Source organism: Osmerus eperlanus, chromosome 12 (genome assembly GCF_963692335.1).
Source record: "Osmerus eperlanus chromosome 12, fOsmEpe2.1, whole genome shotgun sequence".
NCBI lineage: Eukaryota > Metazoa > Chordata > Actinopteri > Osmeriformes > Osmeridae > Osmerus > Osmerus eperlanus.
The window spans coordinates 11,642,158-11,657,078 of NC_085029.1; the positions used below are offsets into that span (position 1 = coordinate 11,642,158).

At 44.8% G+C, this 14,921-nt stretch overlaps 3 protein-coding genes across 4 annotated transcripts; 2 read left to right on the forward strand and 1 right to left on the reverse strand.

The window, feature by feature from the left end:
* Positions 1-17: 17 nt before the first annotated feature.
* On the forward strand, positions 18-2,801 carry LOC134031903 (RNA-binding protein with serine-rich domain 1-like). 2 transcript variants are annotated; one of them, XM_062475655.1, is made up of 7 exons: positions 18-165; positions 586-735; positions 901-1,071; positions 1,401-1,503; positions 1,590-1,743; positions 1,970-2,111; positions 2,354-2,801. In XM_062475655.1, coding segments are annotated over exons 1-7 (828 nt in total). In that variant the 5' UTR covers positions 18-163; the 3' UTR covers positions 2,460-2,801. The 2 variants fall into 2 exon arrangements, with proteins under 2 accessions (XP_062331639.1, XP_062331640.1); XM_062475656.1 differs by having other exon boundaries at positions 907-1,071.
* LOC134031904 (cytochrome c oxidase assembly protein COX19) lies at positions 2,529-3,925 on the reverse strand. The gene is made up of 3 exons (XM_062475657.1): positions 3,736-3,925; positions 3,394-3,505; positions 2,529-3,092 (listed from the first exon to the last, which is right to left on the reverse strand). Exons 1-3 carry the CDS (start codon positions 3,815-3,817, stop codon positions 3,008-3,010), a joined length of 279 nt encoding a protein of 92 aa, XP_062331641.1. The 5' UTR covers positions 3,818-3,925; the 3' UTR covers positions 2,529-3,007.
* A 112-nt stretch (positions 3,926-4,037) lies between these two features.
* Positions 4,038-14,404, forward strand: LOC134031902 (arf-GAP with dual PH domain-containing protein 1). Its single transcript, XM_062475654.1, has 11 exons — positions 4,038-4,425; positions 7,454-7,584; positions 8,143-8,234; positions 9,486-9,568; positions 11,271-11,383; positions 11,473-11,619; positions 12,249-12,332; positions 12,454-12,516; positions 12,768-12,839; positions 13,043-13,271; positions 13,427-14,404. The coding sequence occupies exons 1-11, from the start codon at positions 4,335-4,337 to the stop codon at positions 13,453-13,455; spliced, it is 1,134 nt and encodes a 377-aa protein (XP_062331638.1). The 5' UTR covers positions 4,038-4,334; the 3' UTR covers positions 13,456-14,404.
* Positions 14,405-14,921: the final 517 nt, after the last annotated feature.

Sequence of the window (14,921 nt, forward strand, 5' to 3'; positions counted from 1 at the left end):
CTGTTGCGCAGTCCTTTGCGTATATGCAGAGTGTAACAAAAAAACGCACAACACCACGCAATCACGTAGAACGAACCACTGTCGCTGCGGCATCGTCATCTCTGTGCGACTCTCGCAACGAGTCAACGCTGAAAGGGAGAGCAATCTGAGCGGGACTGAAAAGATGTATGTTTGTGTTCATTTTACTTCTAAGTGTACTTCTAGTCGTGTGAAAATATGAATTTATTTACGTTGAATAGTTATTCGATAACACTTCCACCTAGCCATATACGTGTAGCACAAGCTACAGAGACCGCTGACTTGAGTCCGTGCTACAACAACTAGCTACGAATTAGCTAGCTAGTCTAGCGTGTTAATAATTTGCGTTTGCTATGCAGCTATTCAAAGGAAACAAGAAGCAAACAAAATCGAAACAAGAATGCAGTTAGCTATCTAAGTGTTCAAAATAAATGTTATAAGCAATTGATACCGTAACTCAATATACAGCATTATTGTGATTTAATTGTAGCTAACTAACTATCTTGTGTTTGCTATCCATCGAAGGTTAGCTAAGTTACCTCGAAATTGCGTTTTGTCGTCCATTAGGGCGCCTTCTCCAACGAAAAGGGAACGACCAGAGGACAAGGCTAAAGAACGAGGAAAAGATAAAACGGGGACGGTGAAGGAAGGAGCTGAGAAGGATCGAGGCAGGGACAAGGGTCGTAAACGGCGCAGTGCTTCTAGTGGGAGCAGCAGGTGAGACCACAAATGTAGCTGAAGCTAGCAAAGAATGTGTGTGTGAAGAGGATGGGGAGTGATATATCTTGTTAAATTGGGCTGTTGAACACCAAGTCGTGCTGATCACTCAACAAGATTCTCAATAATCAGCTTCTGCTGTTCCTCTCCCCTGGCTCTCTTAAGCTCCAGCTCCAGCAGCAGTTCTGGTTCCAGCTCTGGGTCTTCCAGTGGTTCCAGCTCTTCCTCAGGTTCCAGCCGCTCCGGGTCCTCCAGCTCCCGCTCCTCCAGTTCCAGCTCTGGATCGCCCAGCCCGAGCCGCAGACGCCACGACAACCGTCGGCGCTCACGCTCCAAGTAAGTGTCCAGAATGGCAACTGAATGTATCCAAGGACGTTTTGAGCCTATGGTCGTAGTAGGGAACATGCATCTCACAATCATGTGGGTGGTTGTGCATGGTGTTTGAGTTTAACCAAACATACTCCTGAAAATATTTGATGAGCAAGTCTGCATAACCTCCATCTTGTTTTCCACTTTCAAGTACGCTGCGCTTCCCCAAACACAGAGACCAGACTTGCTTTCATACTTGTCAGCCAGGACTTATTTAAAATAATTCTCACCCTAATGACTGTAGAAGTTGTAGGTACCAAGTGGAATTAGTTTGGACTTATGTCTCCTTCCTGCAGGTCCAAGTCAGTGAAGAAGGATGAGAGGGAGAGGCGTCGTAGGAGCCCCAGTCCCAGACCCACCAAGGTCTACCTGGGACGCCTGACCAGGAACGTCATCAAGGTGAGATGACACACCCTCTACTGGCACCCTCTGGCTCTATGGCTCACTGTCTCGTTTACCGTCTCTACTTCCCTCCCTCCGTTAAGGACCACATCCAAGAGATTTTCTCCACCTATGGGAAGATCAAGATGATTGACATGCCTATGGAAAGGCTCCACCCCCACCTTTCAAGGGGCCATGCCTATGTGGAGTTTGAGACGCCAGAGGAGGCTGAGAAGGCTCTAAAACACATGGATGGAGGTTGGTGGAACAATGTACTGCATGAATGTTCCCAATCGGATTAAAATGCGCATATGTTAATTAAAATCAGTACTACCGATTTAATGGTCAGAACCTGATAGGCAGAACTGTAGCTAGCATATCTGACATTTTATAATAACTCATGTTTTAGCAGTTAAATATTAATGTCATGAATTATGTGCATGTAACTCATTCCATCTCGATCGGTTTTCGCCCATGTCTGCAGGTCAGATTGACGGACAGGAGATCACAGCCAGTGCCGTGCTGGCTCCCCGGACACGCCCAATCCCCCGGAGACCCTCCCCTCCTCGCAGGATGCCTCCTCCTCCACCCATGTGGCGTCGCACCCCTCCGCGGATGAGGAGAAGGTCAGTCCTCAGTGTGGATGTCTCAATCAGAACCATGATGGACCTGGTCCTTAGGTCCTCTCGTCAGACCTCTGAGCTGTGTTTCACAAATATATTCCAAGTATTGCATCACAGGTGTTTAAATAGGATTTCATTATTAGGCCCACGTTTCTAAATTCCTGTCATATTTCAGATGCTTGTGATTCCACTTGGATGCCAGGAAGTGAAATCTTGTTCACACCTTCTGTCTTCATCTTCCTTAGGTCGCGGTCTCCACGGAGACGGTCACCTGTACGACGCAGGTCTCGTTCCCGGTCCCCTGGGCGCAGACGCCACCGCTCACGTTCCAGCTCCAACTCCTCTCGCTAAGATCCTCCAACTGTTGGCCCGTCCCTTTTATTCACCCTGGGTATTCAGCATATTTTTATAAGCCTGGAGACATCGTGGTTATGTAATGGCTGATGATATGCAAGCCCCGTCAACTGAAGGGTGATCCGCTTCCTCAAACTGGGGTTCTTGGTGTCCTATCTTGTGGAAGACGGAAATGTGATCTGTATCTTTTTAATCTGTGTTTTTACAGGATTCTTGTATTACTTTTTGTAGTAAAAGTAGGTTACATTTTGCTTTAATGAAGTCCCCCATTGTAGTTGGTCTGTCTCCACATGGATCTGGCCTGTATTTGTGCTGACAATAAAGTTCATGTTTGAATTATATATAACCTGTTTGTCAGAAACTTGACCATAACTAAGTAGCCATGCAGTAGGTCACAGAGCACCCAAGCCATGATAGTTTAAATAACCAAAATATTTATAAACAAAACATTACAATGTAATTATATGTACATGGTGTCCAATAGGCTTCACTTTCAAAAGTCAGTCATTGCACCCTCTCAGGGTCATTTTGTCCCTGTCTGTAGTTCATGGTTTAGCCTCGTCCTGGATGGGAGGATCTATCAGGTCCTTAAAGCCGAGTCTTTCCATAGGCTCCCGAGCCATCAGCTGACTAGAACACACAGGACAGGAGGAATGGTAAGAAGAGATACGAGATGTTAAACACAGCACTCTTGCTTATTGCAATTACAAATTGCAAGATTAAGGGAGGTGGTCATGTGTGTTAAGAGGGGAAAGGGCCAATGTGGATGGAAGCAATACTGACGAGTGGCATAGTAATGTGCCCTAAATATCACCTTGCGTGATGCTATTTTGGGGGGGGTGTAAACAAATCAACAATGATTTGTAAAACACCAAACACCCAGCAGCAAGGCTTTGTGTGAACATCACCCACAAAATAGACTATTACTCACTTGTCCATCCTGCACCCTAGATAGTCTTTCGACTGGAGCCTACATTTGGAGTTATCGAAGCTGTTGTCTTTCAAACACCTCATGAACTTGTCTTTGAAGGCTTTACACTCTCCTGTTGTGATAGACAAAGATTATAGAGATAAACTTAGGTTTACTGAACACATCAGACAGGCGTGCATTCATCTTACTGACAACATGAGTGGCAATGTTTGAGAACGGTACTTGTCAAAGGACTAGCGCTTTAATACTACTCGAATTTGCTAATGTAATACTCAAGCTTTGATTTGATTCCAGATGAGATGCGCATTTTCAAGCCGTCACTGTAGTTTGTCAGCCACTCACCAAAGTGATCCAAAGGAAAAGATCCTTTGTCTGGGGCACGAGGCCGAAAGGACTTACTTCCGAAGTTCATAGCAGTCGACATGATTATTTAAATGGAAAGCTTGACAACTCAAAGCAACACAAACAAACACGACCTTTAGATAAAAACGGCGAGCTTCCTGTCGCCCTACCGATGACGTCTGTTCCAGACATAAACAATCAATCCGTAGAATATGTCGATGAAACAATGAACGATAAATCGGCAATTAGCAATGGCAACTGACTGTTAAAGAGACAGAAAAGTAAAAACGGGTAGGCAGTCCACCTCCGCTGGAGGTCTCGCTTCAGCTGCAGAAGCCAATACCAGAGAAACCGGGAGGGGATGCCACCCGTTTGAGATTATGCAGTCAGGGAGACGCTGTAATTGAGCTGTCAGGGGCGAGAAGGAGAAAGAAAGACTTGCCATCCGTCAGGCTTAGATTATATTTTTCACATTGTAGTCTAAAATGTAATTTTTCTTTCAAGGAATCAAGATTTAAACTAAGTGTTTAGATTTAGGCAACGTCCTCTTTTGTCCACATCTTTCTAGAAGGGTGAGGCTAAACAAAAATAAACTTACTATGGCCTCGGAGCCCGAGGGGAATAAACGGCTGTTGCAAGACGTTTTGGATAGACCTGGTAACGATGTATGCGCGGACTGCGGCAATGCAGGTGAGAAAACCAGCAGTTGGAAATAATACTATAGGCGCGCCAAACGCTTTGACTGTGTTTTTCTCTCTTGTTCTGGCGTTTGCATGAGAAGCAGGTGTCTGCAGGTGCACCTGTCATATATTCCATCAGGTCACTTAGAAAACAATATTAACGTTCTATCTACATTCCCAGAATAATTTACTATTTGGCCCATTTAATTTTTTTGACAAATTGGTCGATATATTGAACAGAGGAGGGCCTTACCAGATAGAGATATTTTGACACACCTCAGAGCATGCATAGGCTAACAGCCGATAAGGCTCTGAACTAGAAATGAACTGAAAATGGAACTACCATAATAAAAATTCCTCTAGCTATAGCATACACAACGCTTGGCGTTGTTGAAGCCATTGTCTGGACACTATGTGACCCAACTCTGATATGTTAAGGGCTGGGAGTCATGACTGTCACCTGTTATTGCTGTTGAAATGTTTGTTGGGTGTTGTCATGTAGCCTATGACACAGTTGGTTTTAGCAATCCTCATGAGACTTAGGCCTATAGTATCGTTTGTTACATTTGCTTGTAACATGCAGTTGTACAAGCAATGAAGAGACATTGTAATTTCCTGTAGACTATATCTAACAAACACAAACATACACACACTCAAGCCACCATCACCACTACTTCTGCATTACAGTGCTGAGAAGTCCTCTCCCTCCACTACTCTCCACCCTTCTCTCCTCTCTGACTAATCTTTTAGAAGAGAGGAAGGTACAAAGAGCAAGAGAGAGAGAGAATGATTGGACAGTGTGTAAAGATTCTTTCCCAGTGTTGTGTAGGGTCAGCAATGTCTGCTCACGCACACGCACTAGTGATGTCATGACTAAACAATGGCTGATAGGCCTAACAGCTCATGAAATCCTTGTCACATACATTTTTGATTCTCGCACCTCTGGCTGCATCACACACAGAATAGCTGGAATTCTTCCTCAAGGACTGTACATGTGTGTGTGCCCTCCACCAAGGGCAACATCCACATGCTGAGGCAGAGAGAAACTGTAAGCCTCCTTAGTCACGGCATCTTTGTGTCTAATTATCTCTATTCTTGTATCTGGAAACATAGCAAGGTAACATAGAACATAAATGAACGCACACACTCAGCGCGTGGCTACAAGCTCAGACCAGGGCTGGAATTGAATGTGATGAGAGAGAAGAATGTGATGAAAAGGGTTACAAGTCCAGGAAACTTGAGAGGATCAGCACATCAATTAATCAATTAATGGCTTCTTTAGCTCTTTTTGTGTAATTAAACATACACAAGCGTATCAGAGCTAGCGGTGCACATTCTATATTTGCTGTTGAAGTACTACCTCTCCAAAACTGAACTACAGGAACAAACCGGGACCCAGCCCTTCAACTGAAACATTAGTGAAGGTCTCTTGTTTACCATGCAGACCTTGAACACAATGTCCAGAGGGGATTCAAAAAGCAGTGTAGCTCTGATGCGGCTTGTTTCCATGGAGAGCCAAGTTGAGGCCACACCCTGGTCACTTGACCCAGGTTTCAGAGCTTGAGAAAAGGAGGAGAGGGGACGATATCTGGTATACACAGAGGGTGTGTCTTTCTATCTCTCATTAACTCTCTCACTGCTTTTTCTGACTCTCTCATTCTCTCTTTATTTCACTCTCTCAATTTCGCTCATAACGTTTCATATTTCCACAATACGTGTTTCTTCTCTTATCCCCAACACTCAGAAGGTCTTCGTTTAAGCTTTCTCTGTCCTCCCCCAGGAAACTTAGAATAATACAATCAGATTTTCCGATCGTTTTTCCTATTTCCAGCTCTCTCTTGCTCTGTCACTGCTCTCATATGACTCCCTTGAGTCGACCACACCAACATAGACCACAGTATGTGTGTGTGTGTGTTTGTGGAGTTCGCATGGCTGCGTTGTTCTGCTCCACTTGCGTGTGTGTAGCTAGGATCTAGTATCACATTCCAAAAATCACCCCCCCCACACACATACACATGCTACCATCAGCTGAGTGACCTACAGTCATGGTGTCAAGTTTTTCAAAGCTTAGAAAGAGGCAACCCAAAAGAGTGAATGTTTGATTTAGAGACAACCATTATGACATGATCTCATCCTAGACCATTTATTTTGTGTGTGTGTGTGGTAGGATGTGTGTGTGCTTGGAGAAGGGGTGGGGGGTCGTACATTAAAGTCCTCTTCTTCCAGTATCCATCAGTGTCTTTTATCAACTCAACGCAGAATCAAAAACTGAGTATGTCGTTACTCACATCTGCTGGGTGTCAGAAGGACCACAGTGCAGAAGTTGTTTTTTTCTTAACTGAAGAAAGTTGGTTCCTCTATTCTGGACAGCTCTACAGCAGGTCTCCATCATGACTAGTGTCTCCAAGCCATGTTGGTGTGTGTGTGGTCATCTGTGTGTTTGTGTGATTTAATGCTTGTATGTTTGTACTGTGTGTGTGTGTGTTATTGGTAATTGAAGTGAAGTCTGGTGGTCTGGCTGGTATGTCAGTTAGGATACTCGCTGTTCTGTGTCTGGTGCTAAGCCCAAATAAGATTTCCCCCAATCTCATTCTGCAGTGCTGCAGTCCTTTATGGATCAGCTCACACACAGAACTGATCTGCACTTTTTTCTCTCTTCCTTTCTTTCTTTCTTTCTTTCTTTCTTTCTTTCTTTCTTTCTTTCTTTCTTTCTCTCTCTCTCTCTCTCTCTCTCTCTCTCTCTCTCTCTCTCTCTCTCTCTCTCTCTCTCTCTCTCTCTCTCTCTCTCTCTCTCTCTCTCTCTCTCTCTCTCTCTCTCTCTCTCTCACGCACACAGAGCATGTGTCCTAATACACATCCAGTTATACTTGCTTCATTTACCTACCTATTATCTGTGGGGCTGCTTGCCTCAGCATCTCCAGTATCAAGCTCAACCTTGAGCCCATATACTTTTGTTGCACCACATTTAATGACTTGCATACTTACCCTCTCCTTCACGGTCTCCCTCCTTCTCTTTTCATCCTTCTCCACCCCTCCAGAGCCGGACTGGGCATCACTGACATTGGGTGTGTTTGTGTGCCAGGCCTGCTCACTCCTACACAGGAGCATCCCTCACATCAGCAGAGTCAAGGCTGTACAGAAGGACACCTGGGATGCCTCCGAAGTGGAAGTAAGAAACAGCATGGGGGAGATCCTCTGATATATATCAAAGTGACCTTGATAGCTCAAATCAAATTGCCATACCTTGCAGGTTGATAGGAGTCCGAGTTTCTAAGACCAACACTATATTTCAGTTAGTGTTGGGTGTGATGAAGCTTATAACCCTCCTGTAGGAGAGGGTCTGGCTGGACAAGACCCTTCCAGCAAATCAGAGCCTCTTTATAGATTATCTGACTGCTGTCCAGACGTCCAGATGTGCTTGGAGCTCAGACCGAGTGTAATCGCTCCAAGATGAAAGCCATCTGGTGTCGACCATTGTCAATATATCCATGTACTTAGGTCCTTGTTTTGTTTACAACATTGTAATACCTGTACTCAGGTCATTGGGACATCTAGAAGTGATGTTTTATAATGTTTTATAATATCTTCATTTAGCAGATGTTTTTATCCAAACCAGGGGGGTGGGGATTCAACCCAGTGACATCTGCAGTCAAACCCTATACCACTGAACTGTACCCATCCCATGTGTGTGAGTTCTAATCTCAGGCATGTGTCTACTGTCTCCCAGCTCATGGCTGCTGTGGGGAACACTGCAGCCAAGGCCAAGTATGAACAGAAGGTCCCACCATTTTACTACAGACCGAGACACACAGACTGCAAGTAAGTTACTATTTACTCACTCACTCACACACACACACACACACACACATACACACACACACACACACACACACACACACACACACACACACACACACACACACACACACACCGAGGGAGATGGAGGAGAGGGGAGAGAGCTTGTGCGATCTAGAGAGATGCAGATGGAGAGATAGAAAGACAGAGGAAAAGAGATCCAGATTGAGAGGGAGAGAAGGAGAAATATGGAGACAGAGAGGTGGGCGCGTGACGAGGTCTGACCGATTGGACCTGCGTGGGCATTTAGTTTGAACCAAAACAACTCCTCTCCCTCCACGTGTGAGATTAAGTAAAACAGACACAATTCCGTAGGCTCAAAATTCATTGATTGGTTTATTGTAATCTGAATAATCTGGAGACATTAAAGATAAGCGGTCAAACATCCTTATCTGTCTGGATCACACTGATATATCACAGTCATCTGGTGAATGCTGAGAGCTGTTGAGATGGATACTGAACACTTGTTAGGCCTATACATATTTACATATATTGTAGGGTCCATATGTCTGTGACCACTAGTCAAGATACTTCTATTTTTTAATTGTAAATTTAATTTAATTAAATTCTATTTTTGTCATTACAAATCATAAAATAATCTTAACAATTTAAGGGAAACATTGATTCTTTGAAAAATGTATATGAATTTCAGAATATCTTAGTATTTGGTATGTCCCCCTCTTGCTTTGATGACAGCGTGCATTTGAGCTGGTGTGGGCTTGGAAGTTTGTGCAGAACCTGATGATCCCAGTGTGATCTGACAATGTTCCAAAGAGCTTCTTGTGATGTCACAAAATTCTTGACATTTTAAACTTTTGGACACTACTGAATATACTATACATACCTTGTTAATGTATACATATATACTGCAATGTAAATAAACCGTATGTGTGTGTGCTGGTTTCTATGTGCAGATTTAGTCAATCAGGAGGTTGACAGACAAAGACAGAGAGAGATGGGTTGGCATGGTGATGTTGAAATGGGTTGGCATGGTGATGTTGCTGGTCTCTCCGCCCCAAGTGTACTGTAGGTGAAGCAGAATATCAGAGCTCATATAAACCTGTCTCTTGTGATAAGGGGCAGGGAGGGGTGTCTGGAAGGGAGGAAATGCAGTTTGTGTGCATATGTCTGCTTATGTGTGTGTGTGTGCGCGTGCTGCTGGCTGATAGAGTGGTGACAGACGGTGATCTATAGTACTGTCGGTGTGTGTTCCAGACTGCTGAGGGAGCAGTGGATCAGGGCCAGGTATGAGAGGAACGAGTTTGAGTTCATCGAGAAACAGGAGCCCTACTCTGCCGGTGAGCTGACACACACACATGTACACACACACACACACACACATCTGCAAAGCTTTGATTATGTAAATAGTGTTGAGCCATGCAAACTGCAAAACAAAATAAACAAGTAATATTTTTGTGTCTAATAAACAAAGATTGTCAGCACATTCAGAGGACAACTACCCCCTTCCCCTCCCGCTCCCTCTCAGGGGAATGCTTAGATGTTTGATCTTGCGTTCTCCTTCTTTATGGTTATGATCAGGGCCATGCTTAGCTAAGGCAGAGTCATTGTCACGGATAGGGTACACCCTTCTCTCTCTCTCTCTCTCTCTCTCTCTCTCTCTCTCTCTCTTCTCTCTCTCATTCTCACTCTCTGATTGGCTCAAGATGACCTCATATGTTTACCATTAGGTTGAGTGGAGGAGTTTGTCCTGTTTTGCATTTTAGCAGTGTGTGTGTGTGCCGGGCATGGCCCCAGTGGTCGATGGCAATATTGATTCTCGAGAATATGAAGGGGGAGAAGAAAGAGAGAAGGAGAAGAGGAGTTTGTTGAGGAGGAGAGAAGGAAAATAAGGGAAAGTAGAGGAGAAGGACAGGAGAACATCGGGGGAAGGAGGTGAGGGTGGAGTCATGGCGGGTGGAGAGAAGAATGAGTATGGATTGATGGTGTAATGCTTCGTGAGGTGAACCGGAGGTGAATGATTCATGTCTGACAAAGGAAGCGATGCCAAGATCTGTCACAGAGAGGGGAGAGAGAGAAATAGAGATAGGGAGAGAGGGAGATAGAGATGCACTGAAGAGAGGTGGATGGATTTAAGGGATACATTTGGAGAGATGGTGGAGGAGAGAGTGAGAAAGACAGACTAGGTTTGTTAAAGGATGTGTGTGGCAGTATAAGAAAAAGGGTGAGAGAGAATAAAGAGAGACAGAGATGAAGAATCTATAAAGAATGACTCCATGAAAGCCACCTCATTCGTATGAACAACTTCCTCCTATCTCCAAAAATAAACAGAATCAAATCTTATTGGGGGGATGACAGAAATAGAACAAACCTTAATCTGCATATCATTAACATGTGAGGCCGGAAATTTGTTTTGTCTCGGTCATCTTATCCTGGTTTCCTCTCTCCTACTTTCCTCTCCTTCCCTATCTTTTCTCTCCCGTCCTTCCCTCCATCTGACCTCCTCTCCTCTCGTCTCCTCCCTTCCAGCCCCCGCACAGGATCGTCTGAATGTTTGGTCTGAGAGCCTGGCATAGTTACAGATCACTTTTCCAGCAGCACTGTGGCTGTGTGTAGGAGTGATGGTGTCATCAGTCATGTAAAAGGGAGATAAAGACACGCCTGTTTAATCACAGAAGATGCACCAATCAAACGCTGAAAAGATCAAACATGTTTGGAAGTTACAATGCATTTGCAGGTCTAGGACCAGCCAGAGATGGATCAATGGGATGTTAAACTCTTTCACATCGCAAGCCCATCAACACCAATTATCTCAAACCGTTCAGACAGTTTAAGAACATGCAGAACTAAATCATCTTTGAATGTGCAAACATGTCTATTAGTTGAACTGTATCCTTTAAATGCCTTGTTGCTCTTTTCTATCATTGACCCTTCTGTGCTGTGTCTGTTTGTGTGTCTGTCTGTTTGTGTGTCTGTCTGTTTGTGTGTCTGTCTGTTTGTGTGTGTGTTTGTGTGTATATGTTTGTGTGTTTCTCACCCTAGGTTACAGAGAGGGGTTTCTATGGAAACGCGGTCGAGACAACGGCCAGTTCCTGAGCAGGAAGTTCATCCTTTCAGAGAGAGAAGGAGCTTTGAAATATTATAACAAGCAAGACGTAAGCACACAACACACATACGCATACACACACAACAACTGTGTGTTCCATCTCACCCATGTGTTGTGTGTGCGTGTTTTCCCCCTCAGGCACGAGATCCCAAGGCGGTGATGAAGATAGAGACGATGAATGCCACGTTCCAGCCTGCTAAGATAGGGAACCCCTGTGGTCTGCAGATCACCTATCTGAAGGACAACAGCACCAGGAACATCTTCGTCTACCACAGTGATGCCAAAGTTAGCGCTTGACTGACCTCTCTGCGTACATGTGCTCCAGGGGAGAGAGAAGATGCCAACTACAAAAATAAGATACTCTTTGGCACAAGACACGCACATACACACAGACACTCACACACACATAGACACACTCACTGCCAGACATGTTGTTGCCAGCGACTTTACAACTAAATCCTGCAGCAGAGTAATCTTCTCAGTGTCCCAGTCAGACAGGACAGGACAGGCTGCTATGATTTATAGGCCACTTGGCAGAGGTGCTGATGGCCTGCTGGCTGCCTGTTTCTCACAGAGATGCTGACAGCCTGTTTTCTTAGAGCCTTAATGACTTCTTGCTCACAATAGCTTTCCTACAGGTTTTGAAAGGGAACACTGCTCCCTCTAGTGGACACTCTGCTTTACAACAAGCTCCACTCCAACCGTAATAGATAGCATTACGAAGAAGTTCATAGAGTACAAAGCGAAGATTATGTGTCTGTAGAGCAGGTTTATAATACCAGACTTGCTATGATAAGAAGATTAGTCGCCTATGCCCATCCATCCCAATGCTTATTCAGTCTCTCACGGTCTGGCATCACCCCAGGATACACTCACGCAAACAGCTGAACTGAACTCATCTGTGTTGTTCTCAGGAGATGGTTGACTGGTTCAACGCTATCCGGGCGGCCAGGTTCCACTACCTCCAGGTGGCCTTCCCTGGAGCAGGAGATGAGGAGGTGGGACCAGGACACTGGGATCATTCTGGGTCGTGCTGATGGGGGTTTTCAGGATCATAGTCGAGTTCACTCTCTGTTGGTAGAACTAGTTTTATGTAGATGTCCTCCTGTGTGTTTCCAGCTGGTGCCCAAGTTGACTCGTAACTTCATGAAGGAAGGCTTCATGGAGAAGACTGGCCCCAAGGTTAGACTGTCCTCTGTCATCCGCATCTGAAGGCTGCTCATTAAGATAAACAAACAATGATGCTGTGATCTATCTAAAAGATCCTTGAAGTGCACATTAACATCCCTCTCTCCCTTCCTCCCTCCCTCTCTCTCTCTCTCTCTCTCTCTCTCTCTCTCTCTCTCTCTCTCTCTCTCTCTCTCTCTCTCTCTCTCTCTCTCTCTCTCTCTCTCTCTCTCTCTCTCCTCCCTCCACTCTCTGCCTGTCTCCAGCACACAGAGGGGTTTAAGAAGAGGTGGTTCACCATGGATGACAGGAGGCTTATGTACTTCAAGGACCCGCTGGTGAGGAGATAAAACCTATGTGCTTCATTCAGGCAACCTAGATATTAAAGTCATCTTTCTCACTGTTCTATTTACCGCATATTGTATTGTCCTGATGTCCTCTTTGGTATCCCCCCAACCCCCCCCCCCCCCCATCTCTCTCTCTCTGGCTCTCCCTCTCATTCTGTCTCCCTCTCTGTCCCCCTTCCCTCCACCTCCACCAGGATGCGTATGCGCGAGGGGAGGTGTTCATCGGCAGTAAGGAGAACAGCTACACCGTCCTGTCCGGACTGCCCCCGTCCACACAGGGCTACCACTGGAACCATGGCATCACCATAGTAACCCCCGACAGGAAGTTCCTGTTCGCCTGCGAGACAGAAGCTGAGCAGAGAGACTGGATCGCTGCTTTCCAGAGAGTCATCAACCGACCAATGAGGCCACAGGAGTATGCAGGTACAAGATATACTGCATATAGATGTAATTCTACATTGACAACACTGATTTGTTGTGTTTTTATTGTTGTAAGCATTTAAAGAATGTGTACATTGAAAGTAGTTTCTTTTCGATATAACATTTTCTGACGCATGTATTTTATCTGTTCTTTCTAGTTGAGGCTCATTTCAAACACAAACCCTGAAACTGGACCTGAACAGGACTGACCCATGTCGAACACCAGACCAAATCAGTCTTATTGGAGACAGACTCCGCTGAGTACATCCCAGTCAAGGACACTATCTGGGACTGACAGGATGAGATTAGGAGAGATGAAGAGATGGGTCGAAGAGAAGAGAGAGAGAAACTGAGATAGACAAAGAGAAGGAAGAAGGGACCTCCCTCCACCTGTACCATCCCAAAGCTCTAACAAGACCAATGCCTTTTCCAGGGCTAAAGGTGAAAGGTCAGGGAGGTCAGAGGGCGGCTCTCCTCTGCTGCTACCCTCCTGTGTACATCAATCCCCCCTCCCCAATAAGATACTTGGATTTTCCCTCCTCACCCCCTTGTTCTTCTGTGTTGTGAGTGGTTGATCCCAATCCCTAATTCAGTGATCATTTATGGTAATTATGTGATAAAAGTCATTTCACTGTGCTTACTGAAACAAAAAAGTATCAAAATTACTAATTTATTGACTGTACAGTTTTAAATATGGTGGTTGCTGAGAGTTTTTATTCCTTTAGGGCAAGGTATCTGTTTTAACTGTAATATCAAGAGGTGCTGACTAAAACATATGCATATACAGACCATGAAGATCAGGAACTACCATGCTCTTGAGCCAATTCACACGCATCCTAAGACAGACAGTTCATTTAAAATACTGTAGATAATATGAAAGACACTTTAATGTCTGACAACAGGATTTTCACTAATTTGATCATGATTTATGTCATTAGCAATTTGTGAAGAATTAGTTTTGACCTACTGATCTTTCTGATTTGTGGGCTCTGATCCTGTTCTGAATGTGAAGCAGACATGAGACCCTGAAATCACAGTGTTGTAACTTCTGCTGACACTAGAGTGCACTCTAAGATACTGTAACCCAGACCCATTGGATTGTATGGCAGTGGTTCTGGCTTAATAAAGACAGCAAAATCTACTGAAAGCTGTCCCCTTGACACTGAATTGGTCATTTTAGTTTCAAATCAATTTTAATTAGCTACTATAGAAGCACAGACATGACAAGGCTGTGACTACTGTGCGTGTTGAAGAGTATAGTATGTGAACTAATATGTAGACAGTATGCTGTCAACACAATCCTGCTGTGCTGTGTGCGTGTGTGTGTGCGCGTGTGTGCGTGTGTGTGCTGTCCATTCCACAGCTGTTGGGAGCAGAGCTCGAGGACCAGACAGCTGAGGAGAGTCTCTGATGGGTAACTAAAGAGTACAGTGAGACATGATGGCGTGTTGATGACATTGTGGAGCTACATGGCTGGAAGCGCTGTGTGTGTGTGTGCGTGTGTGTGTGTGTGTGGGGGGGATTAAGAGCTTTCATAGGTCAAGCTTGAGCCAATCCTCACAGTAACAGCTGAGACACTATTGCACTATTGCATTATGTTGTCTTCCCTCTCTTTCTGAAGTTCCTGACCTCCTTCTTACTCTCTTTTCACGT

Excerpts from the sequence above, each read along its gene's own strand:
- LOC134031902 (XM_062475654.1), top strand. The coding sequence starts at position 4,335 with ATGGCCTCGGAGCCCGAGGGGAATAAACGGCTGTTGCAAGACGTTTTG. Across the intron at positions 8,235-9,485 it reads CCGAGACACACAGACTGCAA|ACTGCTGAGGGAGCAGTGGA; the intron begins GTAAGTTACTAT and ends TGTGTGTTCCAG. Across the intron at positions 11,384-11,472 it reads AATATTATAACAAGCAAGAC|GCACGAGATCCCAAGGCGGT; the intron begins GTAAGCACACAA and ends TTTCCCCCTCAG.
- LOC134031904 (XM_062475657.1), bottom strand. The coding sequence starts at position 3,817 with ATGTCGACTGCTATGAACTTCGGAAGTAAGTCCTTTCGGCCTCGTGCC. Across the intron at positions 3,506-3,735 it reads TTTTCCTTTGGATCACTTTG|GAGAGTGTAAAGCCTTCAAA; the intron begins GTGAGTGGCTGA and ends CTATCACAACAG. Across the intron at positions 3,093-3,393 it reads CTAGGGTGCAGGATGGACAA|TCAGCTGATGGCTCGGGAGC; the intron begins GTGAGTAATAGT and ends TGTGTGTTCTAG.
- LOC134031903 (XM_062475655.1), top strand. Across the intron at positions 1,744-1,969 it reads TCTAAAACACATGGATGGAG|GTCAGATTGACGGACAGGAG; the intron begins GTTGGTGGAACA and ends CCATGTCTGCAG. Across the intron at positions 2,112-2,353 it reads CCTCCGCGGATGAGGAGAAG|GTCGCGGTCTCCACGGAGAC; the intron begins GTCAGTCCTCAG and ends CATCTTCCTTAG.